Source organism: Nilaparvata lugens, unplaced genomic scaffold (genome assembly GCF_014356525.2).
Source record: "Nilaparvata lugens isolate BPH unplaced genomic scaffold, ASM1435652v1 scaffold5622, whole genome shotgun sequence".
NCBI lineage: Eukaryota > Metazoa > Arthropoda > Insecta > Hemiptera > Delphacidae > Nilaparvata > Nilaparvata lugens.
Window position 1 is genome coordinate 1 of NW_024091423.1, and position 18645 is coordinate 18645.

At 35.7% G+C, this 18645-nt stretch overlaps 2 protein-coding genes across 2 annotated transcripts; one reads left to right on the plus strand and one right to left on the minus strand.

Moving 5' to 3' along the window:
• Nucleotides 1-3834: 3834 nt before the first annotated feature.
• Nucleotides 3835-10627, minus strand: LOC120356044 (probable tRNA N6-adenosine threonylcarbamoyltransferase). The gene is given in 7 exon segments (XM_039444829.1): nucleotides 3835-3949; nucleotides 3951-4017; nucleotides 7007-7185; nucleotides 8371-8590; nucleotides 9771-9860; nucleotides 9863-9991; nucleotides 10369-10627. Coding segments are annotated over 7 exon segments (900 nt in total). The 5' UTR covers nucleotides 10484-10627; the 3' UTR covers nucleotides 3835-3849.
• Nucleotides 10628-10766: 139 nt separating this feature from the next.
• LOC120356045 lies at nucleotides 10767-15193 on the plus strand. The gene is made up of 3 exons (XM_039444830.1): nucleotides 10767-11185; nucleotides 14870-14958; nucleotides 15183-15193. Exons 1-3 carry the CDS (start codon nucleotides 10965-10967, stop codon nucleotides 15191-15193), a joined length of 321 nt encoding a protein of 106 aa, XP_039300764.1. The 5' UTR covers nucleotides 10767-10964.
• Nucleotides 15194-18645: the final 3452 nt, after the last annotated feature.

An 18645-nucleotide genomic window follows, 5' to 3' on the forward strand; every position in this document is an offset into this window, starting at 1 on the left:
AACATTTCTTGGTAGAGAGGAATTATTCCTTGCATTAAATAGATGTAGAAAATTAGTAGAAATGGTCAAATGTCGTGTGATAAAATTTGTTACGTAGAGGATTTTGTTATTTTCAAGTTATTGGGGTTGAGACACAGCGGCGAAGGTAGCTGAGAGGGTTCAAAATAATGCATACAAATAAATACGTCAAAACATAATACACCGACTGAGTAAGATCGAAGCTCTGATTCAAGCTCGAATATTCTTTCAATTTTTTTCAAGTGAATACAAAGAGGAGCAGCAACGTTAGGGTGGAACATTGTGGAGCGGTGACTTTGAAATTTAGTGTTGCATTGATGCATGTAATTAGACCTCTAGTGGAGGGGTAAGTCTAGACCCATTCGAATTCATTACATTACATTACATGCATTACATTCAACACTCTTGAAACTACTTCACAGCTCACCATTGGAGAGAAGCGAGAACTGAAGCTCGAGTGTCGCTCTACCTTCGCCGCTCTCTATGTTTCCACCCTTAGTGTGTGATCACATTGAATGCGTAAGTGTGCAAGTGCAAGCTAGGTTATGCATGACCAAGTGTGCAGATGAGAAACAAAATCTGGAAAGAGCAATAGGAACACTCACACTGAGTGCTTGCAGTTGCTGGCTGCGTTCAGTGTAAGCAGCTGCATGCATGTCACAGCGTGTTTCAATGGCTCTTTCCAAATTTTGTTTTTCTACAACTGCGCGTAAAGAAAGAATTTACATACGGTACTCAATTCTCCTCGTAAAACAGCTTATTTCTGAGGAGAATCTACTTTTTCGCTCGCTAACCATCCGCGCATGCGCAGTAGATTTTCTTTACGCTCGCTAATCATTCGCGCATGCGCAGAAGAGTTTCTTTACGCTTGCTAATCAGCTGATGATAAGCAGCTTGCCAAAAGACAAACTACTCTCGGTCAGATCTTAAAAAGTCCTTGAAATTCTTTAATGACACATTGAGCTCTGTGGATTGGTCCCTATGTATGACTAATGATGGTGACGAGAAATTGTTTAATACTTTTCACTCATTGTTTTACAATTGTTTCTCCAGTTGCTTCCCCCTGAGAAAGTTTAAGGTTACAGAGAATGATTCGGTCGAAAACTGGTTAACCACTGGCATCAAGATTTCGTGTAGAAGAAAAAGAGAGTTACACATTGAGAGTAAGACTAACAGACATCCTGAATTTCTGTCCTATTTTGCCAAATATAAGAAAACTTTAAAGAAGACAATACTACTAGCTAAGCAAAAAACCCATGAAATGTTCATTGCACAGTCCAACAATATTAATAGAGACACTTGGACAATCGTCAGAAATGAACTGGGGCTATTAAATAGGGATGAGCAGAAGATAGAGTTGACTACAGCTGACAATAGGAGGTACTCTAATCCACAATGCATAGCTTCCTTGTTCAATGAGTATTTTGTTGAATGTGCATCTGAAATGTCCGGCTCTGCTAGAGCATGTGAGAGCAGAGAGTACCTCAAGCGAATAAATAGGCAGTATCCTCCTTTCAAGTTCAGAAGTGTCTCAATAAGTGTAGTTAGGAAAGCCATAAATAGCTTGAAAAATTGTGGCTCAACTGGGTGGGACGAGATTTCATCACGAGTGATAAAGAAGGTTAGTCCCATTATCTTGGAGCCTCTAACATTTATTATTAATAGGTGTTTCAAGGAAGGAATCTTTCCCCAAAAATTAAAGTATGCTCTGATCAAACTAATTCACAAGAAGGGAGATAGGAAGGATCTTAAAAATTATCGACCAATGCCCTCTTAACTGTATTCTCCAAGATATTTGAGAGGATTGTGTTTGAGCAGATGATGGTTCACTTAGATGAGAATAACATTTTTCATAACAAACAATTTGGATTCAGGAGGGGATTGTCAACTAAGTCTGCTATATTTGAAGTTGTATCAGATGTGTTGGATGCTCTGGATGGATCGCGGAAGGCTTTAGGGCTTTCTGCGATTTATCCAGGGCGTTTGATATGGTAGACCATGAGCTGTTGTTGAATAAGCTTGGATTCTATGGATTTGTTGGTAGTGCAGGGAAATTTTTCGTGTCCTATTTGGAAAATAGATATCAGTCAGTTAAATTGAGTAATGGGAATTCACTGATATTTTCAGCATGGGAAAGAGTAAAGCAAGGTGTGCCACAGGGCTCTGTGCTTGGACCGATTCTTTTCAATTTATTTATAAACGACCTGCCAAATAATGTAGATGGCAAGCTCATTTTATATGCTGACGATACAACGGTTCTGGTTACTGGTAAGGATGATAGCGAAGTTATGATTAGGGCTGAAACGGCTATGCATCAACTCAACAATTGGTTTGGTCATAATGCATTGAAGTTGAATATGACTAAATCAAACTATATCAGGTTTGCCGTGACGGGACATCATGCTGAACCTTCAAACCTGAATGCTTCAAATGGGAGGGAGTGCTTGTCTGTTGAAGTGACTAGTTTTCTTGGAGTGGAATTGCAAAAAAAAAAAATGAAATGGGATAAACACTTGGAAAAACTTATAAAACAGCTCTATCATGCACTTTTGCGCTGAGAACTGTGAGGACTGCATCCACTATAAAGACAGCTCAGAAGGTGTATCATGGATATTTTTTAGCCCTAATATGCTACAGCATCTTCTTTTGAGGGAATAGTAAAAAATAGTTTATATAAAGTATTTAAGATGCAAAAGAAAGCTGTTCGTGTTTTGGAGGGCTTGCGGCCATCCAATTCATGTAGGCCTATTTTTAAAAATACAGGTTTCTCAGGATCCCAGCATTGCACTTCCTTGAGACTGTAAATTTTGTCTTCAGAAATTCAGAGAGATTTGAAGGAAATGTAGTTTGCCATGGCTATAGCTCAAGAGCAAAGAGTTCAGCTGTATATCAGTACCCCGCTCACAGACTGACACTTTTGGAAAAAGGACCATATTATTCGGGACTGAAGCTCTTCAATTGTCTACCTGAAAGAATACGGTTATGTGGTAGTCATAGGCTTTTCTTGTCTTCAATTACTAATGTACTTGGGGAAGCGTGTCCCTATACAATGGAGGAATGTCGTGTTGCCTTCATACTTTGAGTTGATACAGATGCATACACTTTGCATAGAAAAAATGTTCATGACATGTTACATGCCACTTGAGCTCTGCTCAGATTTGTGGCTTCACGTAACAAATGACAATAATAATAATAATAATAACCTAAAAATTCGTTAATTGTTCCGATTCTGCAGCCATGATGGATATCAGTGTAGACGAATTATTATTAACTCCGCCAGATATAAGTGATTTAACAGGTTTGTGCAGTTGTAGAAATTTTGTGTGTAAAAATTTGTATGTGATTCGCGCGTAATGCTTCTTTATCGCTCTTGCAAAATTATCACGATAATTGTTTTGCGCGAGCGATAAAGTCGCGCATTACGCTCTTAATACATAAATAGCTATTTTCGTCTCATGTATGATTCGAAGTGCACTTGCACATAATACGCATTCAATGTGATCATACCCTTATTGTAGAACATGGTGGAGCGGTGAAAATAGTTTCAATATTAAGTATTTCATCTAATATATGCAATTCGATTTTGGTGCACTCTAATGTAGGGGTATGTATCAGCCCATTAAATACATGCATTACATTCAACACTCTCAATCTTGAAACTACTACGCCGCTTGTTTTCACCCTTGGAGAGAAGCGGAATATGGAGCTTGAGCATAGCTCTACCTTCGTCGCTCCACTATTTTTCAACTGTATAATCAATATAAGAGAAATATAATAACTTCCACTCGTCACTCTCAGTAGAAAAAGAATAAATTCAATCAAATTGCAGTGTTACCTTTGTGTGATGGTAGTTTCCTCCCAGGGCGTCGCTTTGCCAGATGTAAAGAGGAGAGCGCCGGCATGTGCAATCATGGCACCATTGTCGATGCAGTCTTTCATTGCAGGCCACCCCTCCCACCAGCAGCACCTCCTGCGAGCCGCAATGGGCCATCGCTCGTTCTGCAAACACCAAAACACACATTATTCGAGCTAGAAATGACTCTATTTCTATGTGAAAAAGTACAACACAAGTGAAAAATATGAGGAGTCTGTTATAATGGAAATTTATAGTCTATTCATCGAAAGGAGAGCCAACATCACTTTGAAGTTGGCGCTTGTGTAGGCTATTTATAGGAGTGATGACTCCAGAAATATAATAGTTCATTTTGAAAGGACTCTTACTTGATGATAACATTATAAGCAAAACTTGTCGTGTTTAATAAAAAATACCGGGTGCGGCAGCGAAACTTCCTTTTTTAAAATTAACACCATTCAGTCAGCTGATGTTGTACTACAGCAAATTTGGTCTCGTTAGAGAGGTCAAATCATAAAGTTTCCTTCCCGACATGTTCAGTCTCCATCATGCATTGGAACAATGAGAAGTGTGCATTTGCCGTAGGGACTTGTTTTTCGAGTGGATGTTCTGTGATCACAACCCAGCGCGCATTTCGAAATCGCTTTAATTCAGCCCCTTTGGCTACTATCCCGGACCGGAAATCAATTGTTAAGTGGGTCACTACGTTCAGACACTGCAAGTGCGACAAGTCAAGGAACTGGAGTCCCTCGGCCCATTAGTTCACCTGAGAACATTGAGTCAGTGAGAGTTGCAATGTTGCGACCACCACTTATATAGGTAAAAAACACATAATAAAATGTTTAAACAGGAAAACCAGTCATATAGATCACTCAGACTAGTACTCCTGCTTTTGCCTACTTAATCACATACAGGACATAGTTAGGCAGTCCAATTATTATAAAACTTATCTAATGAATAAAATGGTCTCTCAACCAGCCAATCTCTGAGTTTAATTTTGAAATTCCTGATGTCCAAATCTTTTAGGTTGGCCGGTAGAGAATTATAAATGTTTGGCCGCTATACTGTGGCGACTTTTCAAAGAGATTGATTGATTGATTGATTGAGTACTTTATTCATGTAGATTACAACAATATATACTGGCTTATATTGCCAGAGAGTGGTTATGTCAGCTACAGAAGAAAACATGTTGGAGTGGCGGGTATTATAATTATGTGAATCTCCATGGCGGCTGAAAGTGTTAGTATTTTTCTCAACATAGGAACATATCTCTAGGATGTAAAGAGAGGTCAAGGTGAGGAGTTTTCCTCTCCTAAAAAGCTCACGACAGCTATATGTTAGGGGCTTGTTAAAGATCACCCTGACCGCTCTCTTTTGGACCTTGAATACCTTTTCAGCTGTAGATGAGTTTCCCCAAACAATGATACTATATTTTAGGAATGGGTAAGAATATCCATAATAAACACTTAGCAATGACTTGAAACTTATTGCTCCTCTAAGTACCCGTAGCGAAAAACAGGCAGAACTCAGATTTTTACACAATCTATTAGAGTGTTCCACCCATTTCAGGTTCCTATCAAGTAGCACACTAATCAGGACTAATCAGTCTGAAGAGACTGCCAAGCATATCACACTGGATTGCAACAAGCAACCGGGTGATGAATGGGATGTTAGTATAGGGAAAAACTCCTGGTTCTTGTAAGGAACACAAGTATTGGTTTGCCTAACTAACTTACTACTTGGGAACACAATAAGCTTCGGTTGACGTGTGGGGTTCTTTGAACCTTTGGATCCTTGAATCCGTCCCTTCAAAACAATAAACAATAGGTGGAGGGTATGCTGGCAAAGAAATCGTTATGATGATCTTCATTTCCATCCATACAAAATGGCAATTGTGCAGGAACTTTCTGTAGGTGACTTCCATTGAAGGAACACTTTCCAGGACGCCTCATCTCAATTAGGAGTGATTTGGAGTGGCAAACACGATCTCCCGATTTGAACCCTTGTGATTTTTTCTATGGTCCTAGAGATGGGGGAACCATCCAAGGACCCTACAAGATTCAAAGACCAATATCAGGGAAGAAATTGCTAACATAACGCCTGAAATGCTGGCAGGAGTCACTCATGACAAACGCCAGAAATCGGTTTAATTAGGTGTGGAGAATGGAGGACGTCACCTACCTGATTTGATATTCAAAACTAATTGAAACAAAACTTTATGTATATGTGTCTACATTACAAGAAATAAACACAAACTTTCTGATACATGCTAAGAGTTTTATTCACTTTTAAAAGAAGTTTCGCTGCCGCATTCTGTATAATACGGGTATAGTGATTCTCTATTTTTAGACATTCATAGTGAGGTTCACGTTATAATGGCAGTGAAAAAAGATAGGAGAACAGCGTTGACGATTTTCTGCTTTGTCACTCACTGCCTTCTCTGAAAGATTGCTGATTCCGGTACATCTTATGTAATATAAACTGTTCTGTCTTGTTAAAAATTATCAATTATATTATATTCGTCAAGAAAAAATATTTTTCAATGATCTAATAATACATTTTATAATTGAGATTAAATTATACTGTTAATTAATTATAATACTACATTGTTGAAAATCTATCTGGCAACGTTGCGGAGCTAGATAAGGATAGCGTCATCTGCTGTGTCGAATGATAGACAAGGATATCAACTCCAATGTTAATCAAATACTGTCATTATAACATGGACCTCACTATAATAATTGAAGTGATGAATCATATTCGCATATTGCATAAATGAAAATATAGGAGCATGTTTGTTTACATAGTCTGTCGGCTGCCAGAACCGAATCGTTGATGAATTATTAAAAAGGAGTGGAAATAATCCATGAATTTGTTTGATAAGAGTAGGGTATTCTGAGAGATTTGAGAGAAAGTGATGAATAAATATGAAAGAGTGGGATCAATATAGATTTTTTTCTAAAATTAGGTCCTATATTCACAGAAAAGATACATAATTGGCAAAGCGTCCTTCAATTGCACGTGTTAGTAAACAATCTGAACGCCAATAACTCTCCTGCTCTCAGATGAAATTATTCTGGCAAAGAATTATTTTGCAATTAAAACTTCGAATATAACATAGTTTACAAATCCTACCTGTAGTTTCAACCAGCATAGCGAAGACAGTCTCCTGGAGTGAGAAGCAGAGATCCTCGGGAGTGTACTTGCCCGAGCTTATGAGTTTATCAGCATTGTCTTCAATGAACGATAGAAGACCTGAGAAAGAAACATCCATGCCTTTGACTGCGTAAGGCAATTGGAAGAACTTTTTGCCCCTGTGGAAAGATTTACAAATATTGATAAGAGTAAAATAGAGTGTCAGCAAAGGTACAGGTTGCAAAGATATACCTGATACGTTGTTGAATAATTGAAAATAAAGATTGTTTTGCTAATGCAGCTTTACTATTAGACTTTCATTACTGATTTCATTATAAAATCTATACTGAGTCACCTGTTTTTGAATCGTTCAATAGATATAGATTCTTTGAAGATAATAGAACCAGCTAAGGCTTTCTTTGATTACAATTGTTGAGTTATCAAGCCAATATCCTATACTATTAAACGAGCAACTTCTGTTTATATGCTTGGATGTTTAGATGTTTGCATTTCACCGGATCTCGAAAATGACTCTAACGATTCTCACGAAATTCAGAACATACTAGGTTTATAATATGAAGATTCGATTGCACTAGGTCTCATCTCTGGAAAACTCGCTAAAGGACATTAAAAGGATAACTATTATTATTCATCCTTGGAAAAACAGCTGAAAATAATTATTTCGTCGTCTGTTGATGATGGACTTGAGTGAGCGAGTTCATGTGTGTGGGACTGTATCAAAATTATGACTCAGCTGTTGAACTTCTTTAATCATTCAATCAGGTATTTTAGTGCCGGTAGCAAAAAAGCCGGGTTATTTTCAATCCTGATTAATTCCAGTGGATCCATCTTTTTTAAATGGTCTTCTCTGATTTGGCTTACATGAAGTTAATCAGGATTAAAATTTAACCGGCTTTTGTGCAACCGGGCCTTTGTGAGGGAAATTTTTGCATTCCTCTGGGAATTAATCTCAATTTACTGTGATTAGATAGAACATTTCTGTATAAACTATGAATGTTATTATAAATTCTTCTTTTGTAATAAATATTTTATGCTTTTGTACTCCAGAGCGAAGCTCGGTCCCCGATATTTAATATAATATGCACAATCATCAGATGGAAATTAAATTTGTAAGAAGTCAAAAGTAAATCATTTCAATTTTAATTAGTAACTTGAAATTTATGTTACAATGTACTTACATATAGGCTACAGAAGTTTACAAGAAATAGTTTTTCAATTTTCTTCAAGTGAGAGAAAAACATCACCACTCTGCCTCTGAGATTCATGATTTTGAACAGGAAAACAAAAAATATTGATGTTCCTACCTGTTTAAAATATATATAAAATGAAAACTATTGACTCACTTTTTTGCCATCTGCTCGATGTTGTAGCCAGGACTTGGATCGTTTGACAGCTTCAGAACTCGCGCAAACCGATCCAAACAATTGCCGACAGCGATATCAATGGTTTCTCCAAAAATGCGGTACCTATTTCTGGCATACGATATCACTTGGGTGTTACCTCCACTCACATACAGAACTGTAGGATTATCACTGTTGGTAACCACTCGCCCCATTTCAATATCTTCATATGGTGGTCAAGAAAAAATATAGGCCTATCTATATTTTGGATAGGAAATATACAAAGTTTACTGGACTAACATGAATTGATAGCTTCAAGTATTGTGATTTGGTATTTTTCAAAAATTGGACAATGTTTATAAAAAATACACATCCACTAATATTGTTGACAGAAATTGGACGTAATTTTCTATCCTGAAAAATTGAAAAATTAGAGAGAGTTTTGAAAAACTATTTTAAAATGAAAATGGCGATAAAAGGTAGCTTATTAACTAATGTGCTGTTTATGCGATAACCATCTAGAATTGAATTATAGTACTACGCTTCACATTTGCTACAAAGCTCAGGTAAAATAAATGGTATCATTAAAATAAATTATACATGATCATCTGCAGCTTGTCGCAAGAACTGAGTAAACTTCAGGATCCTGAGAAGCTGCAAGGTTTTGTCTTGAACTACAGTGGAGCAGTTTGTCTTGAAGCTTGAGCAGTTATTTATATACTACAGGTAACCAGCCGACTCTCCCGCATTTGCTTCCTGCTGCTCAGGATGAGGTGCCTGGTGACTGAAAGGTATCTTGTGATGATGTATCACGCTCTCTTCCATTGTCAAATCCCCTATAGATTGCCCCTGAGGGGTCCTCACTCGGCGGGGCTGCAAAAGAGAGTTGTAAGATTAATAACAGGCAGCGACCACCTTGCCCACTGCAAGCCTATCTTTGCTCGCCTTGATGTGCTGACGGTCCTCAGCCATTACATCCTCCTGTACGTGGTGTATTTCAAGCTATGCTGTATCCTGCATACTCTGGCTATCCGTAGTGACATTCACACACGGTGTCTGGTGTGGCATTGAATGTCACTACGGATGTTGGATGTCTCCAGGAGACGCCTCCATCCATCGCAGTCCAGATTTCTGCTTTGAAATTCGTTAAGTTGCTGCCTCCTGGTGTAAAGCAGTTGAATGAGGTCACCTTCAAGAGAACCGTCAGAAAACAGCTATGTGACAAGGCATTATTATTATTATGTGAATGAATTCATGAGTGTTGATTTGAATTTCTATTAAAAGTGGTATCTGTTTTATCTGCCATCTGAATAGTTGTTGTGTAGTTATGTGTACTGAAATTTAATTTTATAACGCCATCTTCCCACACGTGTAGGTAATGGATGAAGCAGATTAAAGGATACGTCCTATACAATGATTAACACCAACGATTGGTTTATTCCACAACTGGGCAACACATCGAGCAACCACTGCCACTGAGACAAGAGGTGCTCCATTCCTGGCCCCTTTGTGTAGCATACCACATCTATGTCTTTGGGTTCTATTTTAGCTTTATCCAAAGCTTCTTGCAATACATCCAGGATATTATCTCGATGATGTTGAGCTGTAGCCTTGGGCATAAAACCTGCAAAGATATGATGCAAAAATGTTGAGTAAGAGGATATTTCAATTTTTTAGAAATTGGTAGAGAATAATCTAAATTGTTAATAACTCTGATTTAAGATTGAGCTCATCAACTTATTCAATCTTCAAGAGATAGGCCTATTTGAAATTATTTCAATCGACTAGACATTTTTTAAAACAAAAAATACTTTTCTTTCAACAAAAATCTGAGAACGTTTGGCCGGCTCTCAATCTACATTAATATTTTAAACTGACAAGTGACATTTTGACTCGAAGCCGGTTCAACATAGGAGGGAAATGAAACTTAGATATACTATATTTATGTAAGTAGAAATACTGATTAAGCAAGAGTCTGTAAAGTTAATTCAAATGTATTACCTTCGCCTGGAGGAGTTATAAAAGTTCTTCTACAATTTGAAAGAACATTTCCATCTTGAACTATTCCAATACCAAGTTTATTAGCACTGCCTTCAAACCCTATTGAAATTACCATATTAATAAGGACTTTAATTACTAATCTATATAAAAAACTTATATTTAATCACAAAGAAATAGAAAACTAATAAACGTCTTTCCAATTAAGACAAATGAGAAAAAACACAATTTCACTGAAACATAACCTAAAATTTTTGAAGTTTGAACAACACAGAAGGACAACAGCGCACTCTGCTTTCTGCAAATTCTCTCTATGAAATACAATCAGCTGACGGCAACTTCCGTGCTTCCGCAGCTGTGAGCCGTCATATGGATAGTCTATTCTTTTCTGCTTTTCTCTATTGTGTCATTCCTCATTCATATCGTCTACGTCTATCGACAAATTGTCATTTTTCATTGTCTAGGATAAATTATTATTTATTGTGCACTTTTCATGGATACTACGTTCAAATAGTAAAATTCTCTGCGGAGTCGGTCGTTGATAGCTTTGTTCACGTTTTATTCAACCAAATGTTCTAATAGCTACATTTCTGAGCAAAATGTCTTGGTTTGAAGTATCATCAGTTTTTAGAAATATTCAATCCTCTTTTCTCAACTCCATTACAAATAACAATAAAGTCATCGAAGAGAAACAGCTCAAATATACCGATTGTGCTGTTATTTGCCGTGAGGAGGATTTAATTTTGTATCAAAATCAGACCTCTTCCGATATAAAATATGACATTGTGCTCTTGAGGCCTCACTCGGATCAAGCTTACAGGTTAGTAAAAACATAACCTTTTACAATTTGTAAATGTATGCATGTGTCTAAAAATGAAGATTCATTAATTTTTTGATTTTCAGTTTAGAATGTGTCACTTTACTAATCAAGTAATAGGGATACAGAACATAAAAAATAATTTTTAAAGCAAAACTTCAACTATTCTCTCCAGGTGCAAGCCGTGGAAAAATCATATCGGTTTTCCTTTATTTTTCTTTGATTATTTAAAATCCTTTATCTTGACCGTGTATTTTTATTTTATATCCTCAGTCAAAGAAGGATTTAACCCAATCATGTTAACCCTTGCGTCAAAGGATTAAAAATAATAAGTTAACAAAGTGGACTAATCGTTGCACCCTTCAGCTTGCTAGCGCTGTCCAAGAATCGTATTATAGAATATACTATCCTTGAGCGCTGTCGGGTTGCAATAATAATATTGATAGTAACAATAGTATTTGTTAACAACATAGACAGACTATTTACTCTAGAAATGTCCTCAGTATTTCTAGAATTGCCTCAGGTAGACTTCAGAATTATGCTCACAGAATTAGAAGTAGGGGGAATATCGACGTATACAGATGTAGACTTTCCAAAGTAATAACCTGTTTCCCTATACTGACAAGAAAGATTCCTAATAAAATAGCTGCTTCTCTTCAAACTGTATGGTACAACAGTTTCAAAAATAATTACATTGGCTTATTGAAAAGAGTTATTAAAGCGTGAGTGTCCCCAGGACAACCTGAGTGATCTATCCTCAACTCTGCTCTTGCCACTCAAGTGACATAAGTTTTTATTATTTATTTTTTCACAATTTCAGTCAAGTATTGACTATTTGGTGTTTTTGTTTATGATGCGATTCATCCAGGGATGCCTGGGCATTTATGAAGAGATTGGAAATTGAAAAATTGGAACTTCCAGAAGAAAAACGCAACTTAGATCTTGACTGGCTACCTAGTTGAGCAAGCTGCTATAAGTTTTCCCCAATCTTCAATAAGGAAGGTTCAGTCTGAGCCTGTTCCTGATGTCATGCATCCACGCTAGGAAAAGCTGTTATAGCAGACTAGAAAATGTAAAAATTGAAGACTGTCAAAATAAGCTCTTTCATAAACAGTGGCTTGCAATTTACCAGATAATCAACCCCACACAAAACACTTATGGATTTCTACTGTCCTTTTCTACAATATCCTTTTCTTTCAATATCCTATCCTTACTAACTTCATAGCCTATGTATTGTGTTTTTGCATTCACCACCCCATAGTGTGATACCATAAGTCATCTCACTCCGGAAGAAGTGTGGGTTTGAATCCCGCCGGTAGGCATGGTAGTTTGATCATCTCGTATTATAGGCACTTAGGATAAAGAACTGTTGCACTTTGTCTAAGCATCATCTTTTGCCTTTCAATTCTATTCATTTTTACGTTTAAATTAAAAGACGTGTACAGAATACTTTAGTTACAATAAATAATATAAAGGTAAATTACATTATCATCATCTTTTGCCTTTCAATTCAATTCATTTTTACGTTTAAATTAAAAGACGTGTACAGAATACTTTGGTTACAATAAATAATATAAAGGTAAATTACATTACTGGATTTTTTTCACTATTTGTTGGAGAGTGCGTAATTGAGATAAAGCTGCCTGAATGGAGAGAGAGATAGAGAGAGCGAGAGAGAGAGCTAAAAAAATAAAAATAGCAAAAAACTTTCATTTGGACATGGGCCTCAATGAATAAAGCTAATGAAGCTAAATTAGTTTAGAAACGCACCAGTGATTATTTATGATTTAAGCTACAGATTTTTTTAATTTTTTTGGGGGAGTCGCGTTTTTACTTTCCTTGCCCTATTACCATAGGTAAGGAAAGTATTGCTTTCCAAAAAAAATTAAGGTACCCTAATTTCATGTTTTCTATACGTTTCAAGGTCCCCTGAGTCCAAAAAAATGATTTTTGGGTGTTGGTCTGTGTGTGTGTATGTGTGTATGTGTGGTGTGTGTATGTCTGTGAACACGATAACTCCATTCCTAATTAATCGATTGACTTGATATTTTAAACTTGAGGTCCTTATACCATGAGGATCCGACAATAAGAAATTCAATAAAATCCAATTCAAGATGGCGGAAAAATGGCGGATAATTACTAAAAAACCATGTTTTTCACGTTTTTCTCGAAAACGGCTCTAACGATTTTCTTCAAATTTATACCATGGATAGCTATTTATAAGCCCTATCAACTGACATGAGTCTCATTCCTGGGAAAATTTCAGGAGCTCCGTAATATTCTTGAGAAAAATGGCGGATAATGACTAAAAATCCATGTTTTTCACGGTTTTCTCGAAAACGGCTCTAACGATTTTCTTCAAATTTATACCATGGATAGCTATTTATAAGCCCTATCAACTGGCATGAGTCTCATTTCTGAGAAAATTTCAGGAGCTCCATAATATTCTTGAGAAAAATGGCGGATAATGACTAGAAATCCATGTTTTTTTCACCGTTTTCTCGAAAACGGCTCTAACGATTTTCTTCAATTTATACCATGGATAGCTATTCATAAGCCCTATCAACTGACATGAGTCTCATTTCTGAGAAAATTTCAGGAGCTCCGTAATATTATTGAGAAAAATGGCGAATAATCACTAAAAACCATGTTTTTCACGGTTTTCTCGAAAACGGCTCTAACGATTTTCTTCAAATTTATACCATGGATAGCTATTTATAAGCCCTATCAACTGACATGAGTCTCATTTCTGGGAAAATTTCAGGAGCTCCGTAATATTATTGAAAAAAAATGGCGAATAATGACTAAAAACCATGTTTTTCACGATTTTCTCAAATGGCTCTAACGATTTTTTTCAAATTCATACCCTGTAGTTATCTATCAGATCTATCACTGGCATGAGTCTCTTTCCTGGGAACTAATGGGGGGTCCACTCTATCCTTGAGAAATGGACTTTGTAACCTCCATCTCGTGCATGAGGTAGGTAGGTAGAGCAGTTTATAAAAAGTTACACAGTCATAGTCCAAGATATTTCATCTGTAGAACAGCTGTTTTGACTACTTTGAAAAAATCATCTAATTCCACATTTACACGAAGGTAAAAGTACTCTGGAAACATATATTATATATACACATATACAGTAGGCTGATCGTAGTTGCAAATAGTATGTTGCCGCCAATAATTGGCATGATGTTATTCCCCTAAATTATTCTCGTTGAGATTGAGGCTTACAGTTCAATGAGCAAGAAAGTTGTGTGAGTGTACCACACCAGATTTTTATTTCTTGATTATTCAATACACTAAAACTACATAGCCTTTGTCTTGTGTTATTGCATGCTACTCCTAAATAAATCCTTAATCATGAACATCCAATTTTTCTCGATTTGTTTCACTCATTCTGTCTATGGACTTACTTTTATATCTATATTGTGTTTTTGCATGCAACACACCATAGTGTGATACCATAACTCATCTCACTCCGGAAGAAGTGTGGGTTTGAATCCCGCCGGTAGGTATGGCTATGACTTCCAAGACTCCACATTGTTGAGAAGGCCAAATAAATAAATTGAGTATCTTTCTCCTCTTTAAGATGATCAAGTATACTTTATATACTTTCCTTATTCATGCTGTTCATTTGATACCTTTATTTTGATTTTTTTATACTTATACTGTGATTTTCCATTTCAGTTTGCACAGATCAAAAGAGCTTGATGAGGCTCAGTGCAGTACATTGCTCTCAAAGACAAATTACCTTGTTGGTCAGCGTGATGCCCTCTGTGAGTATTATAAAACCATTTTTCCTATTTATTCATCAATAAATACCATGTCTTTTCATATTCAATCAATAATTGCCCGTTGCGAAAGAATTATTTTTAAAATCAAGGAACAATAATCTGAAAATCTTGTATCTTCGATCTAATAGTTTTTAATTATTGCTTTGATCTGTAAACATTTAATCATTTTTTCAAAATCTATTTGAGTTTTCCTTGCGAATTGATAGTTGCTGATTAAAATTGGAATGTGCCAAATTTTACGCATTCCACTGTTATAACTAGTCGACACTGCGTCATTTTGAAATCCACATGTAAGATCTAAACAAATTGGTAGTTAATAGTTGATAATGAAGGATCTCCACTAGTCTCTATATTTTTCCAGGCTGTACCGCAAACAGTATACAGAGATAGTTGACTTATTGAGAGAAAAGCAATCATGGAGTGTAGGACATATGATTGTACCTTTCAAATGGAGTAACTGTGTCACTCATCCAATAATCCAGAGGTAAGCACTCACAACTTTATAGACTCATTTCATCAATGAATTACATATTTCATTTCAGATCATTTTATTTATGAATAAGAATTTCAGATTTTTTATGAGAAACTCAACATTCAAATTAAAATATTTATTAATTTTAAAGTTGAATTGTAATAAATTATTTTTTCAATAGTTGATGTTTCAAGCCAGATATTCATTAATCATTCACTTTAAAAATTGATCGAAATTATTGAAGTAGCGCACTATTTATTGATAATAGTTTAAATGAAGTACGCCCTCTTAGCAAACAGTAGGTGTGTATAAACACTACGATTTGGAAATTGCGTGCATTAATTTACTGTGGATCTTTGAGTTTTTTCGTCAGGAATTATTTCTCATGAGGAATTAGCAATAGCTGCACTTATAACAATATTGAGTAATACTATTGACATTTGTACACAATCATGTATATTGTCTTATTCCTAATGTAATTCAACGCAAACAATATATTATCATGACTACATTGTAGTCACAGGATATCTTATAGTTTATTAACATTAATAAGTATGACTATAGCTGAAACAATATTAATATTATTTATATAATTAATGAATTCTTCATATAATCACAGGCTATCTTAGTTTTATTCATCATTAAAATCTACTTATCAAATTTATTATTTACTATGTATAACAACTATTTTAAAACATGAAATGGATTGAACACATTTTTTAATTATTAATAATATAAATATGTATAACAACTATTTTAAAACATAAAAATGACACTTCCGAACTAGTTTTTTTTTTATTTTATATAAAAGGTTTTTTTTTCAAAAAAGGTAACTATGGGATTATTTTTCAACTAACAAATTAAGTAGGTAGCCCTAAAAAAATACGAGTTAGAATGTAACTATATTGAAATAACTTCAGCTAATCTACTCTTATTCATCCTACTAGCCGTCAGCTCGCTTCTCTCGCCAGGAGGCTCCGCCCCCTGGACCCCAGACTGGATCGTCCAAGAATAAGATCAGCAGGCTCGCTTCACTCGCCGCATTTTTCATTTGATCATTTTTATCATATGTTAGGACGATCCATCGGGGGTCCAGACTAAACGTCTGGCTAAACGGATATGGCGAGCGAAGCGAGCCTGACGGCTAGTAATATAATATTCCCAGAATAGCTCTGATTGAAGTAGCAGTGCTCAATCAATTTTTCCGCGATAAATGCATTTCAATCTTCAACGTGGTGCCAACCTAACAAGTCAACTCAACTTAATGCTAACCTGACAAATTTATAATTTAGTTACCAGTTAACACTGTTTCGAAGAGGTACTCTCTCTAGATTATAGTTAAATATTAACGTAATTATGGTATGAACATTTTTCAATTATAATTGAGAGAATAAGAAGATATACATGCTAAAAGACGAACTTTAAACCCTTAAAAACCACTCTTAGAGTTAAAATATTGCCAAAAGATTTCTTAGTGCGCCTCTAAAGGGCCAACTGAACAAACCTACCAAATTTGAACGTTTTTGTCCGGTAGATTTTTAGTTCGCGAGTGAGTGAGTGAATCAGTCATCAGTCAGTGAGTGAATGTCATTTCACTTTTATATATAGCAGAAATCATTTTCAAATCAATCCTGATCAGGAATTGTTTTCTCAAATAATCAAATATTATCATCGCGCTTCATTTTTAGCTTCTCAAATGTGTCAGATCTTAAATCAATCTGTAATCAGAAATATTTTCTCAAATAATCAAAATAATGATCATGTTGCGCTTAATTTTTCAGCTTCTTAAATGTGTCCGATCTTGAAACTGGGATGACTCCTATCCAACTTGCCATACAGAATAGAGATATAGCATTGTGAGACAATTAATCGTAGCCAATGCCTCCCTGGCCTTCTAGATAACCAACGAAACTCAGTTTTCCATTACGCTGCTAGTTCCAATAAAGAATAGCTTTGGTGAGTAAATAAACCAAATTGCTTAGTAATTTTAATCAGCCTATGACTAGTTTTCATATTCAACTCGTCTTATTTACCATTCATTTTTTGTTGAATTTTTAATGGATCCAGTAATTAATCTTAAGCTATGAATTGTAATTGTAACATCGCCTATCATGTTCATTAAAATTATAACTTAATTTTAATTTCGTAGTCTACTTCGTGTAAAGTGTCTATAATTATTTTAATGTTTCTCGAATAGAATTCATTAAATAATAATTGGAAGCCTAATAGTCTATTAGAGATCAAGTCATCGAGGCCTGTCACCTTTACCTTCATTCTAGGTATTCGATCTTCTTCAAACCCAATAATTTAAAATGTACATAACTCTTACGCTTGACGACAGCGATAGGCCTATTAAGAGACTGGTTTCTCATAATTAGAAAATGCATTTTTCAATGAATTTGTTAAAGTGTGTAGTTCAAAATCATATCACAAACACAAATGAGCAATGATACATTTGGAATGTCGTACAAATTAGAATTGGAACCGTTTTGGGCTTGATCCTGTGGTAATATTATGAAAGCTGTGTAACTCTGAATAATTGAATTAAATTTGTCACACATTCTGATGTAAAGTAACACGAAGACCATATTATAATATCACTCATAGATACTATAATACAGTAAAAAGTTGTTTAGCAAAGATAAAGAAGCTATAACATGTGGTTGCAACTATTTAAAATCTATATAAACTCGTACAACTTGATAGTTGTTCGAAAACATAGTTTTGAGAGTGGGAATTATCGTGATACTGTTGAGAAAATAGGTATAATTTTATGGAAGACTTGATATAGTCAATATCCGTTTTATCATCTCATTTGCTACAATATTTAAATTAATTATTCGTACTTCTGTATTGTTTCAGGCGTTAGTAGAAGCGAAAACCGAAGATGAGGTGAAAAAGTTCCTGAACGAACGCAACGCAGACGGCTACACCCTCTGCACATCGCATGCCAGACCGACACCCCGACTGCGTGAAGACATTCCTGCAGAGTGGCGCCGACTGCAACATCACAGCTGCCAAGTTCACCCCACCTCACAGCAGCGCCACAGTTCACCCGCTATGTGGCCGATTTCATTAAAGCCAATCAAACAAATTGCACATCCAGGTAACTACCAAGTCCAGCTCTTTCCAACAACATGTTATTTGTAAATTCCTATAATATAGCTCGTATATTGATAAAATTATAAGGTGTTTTA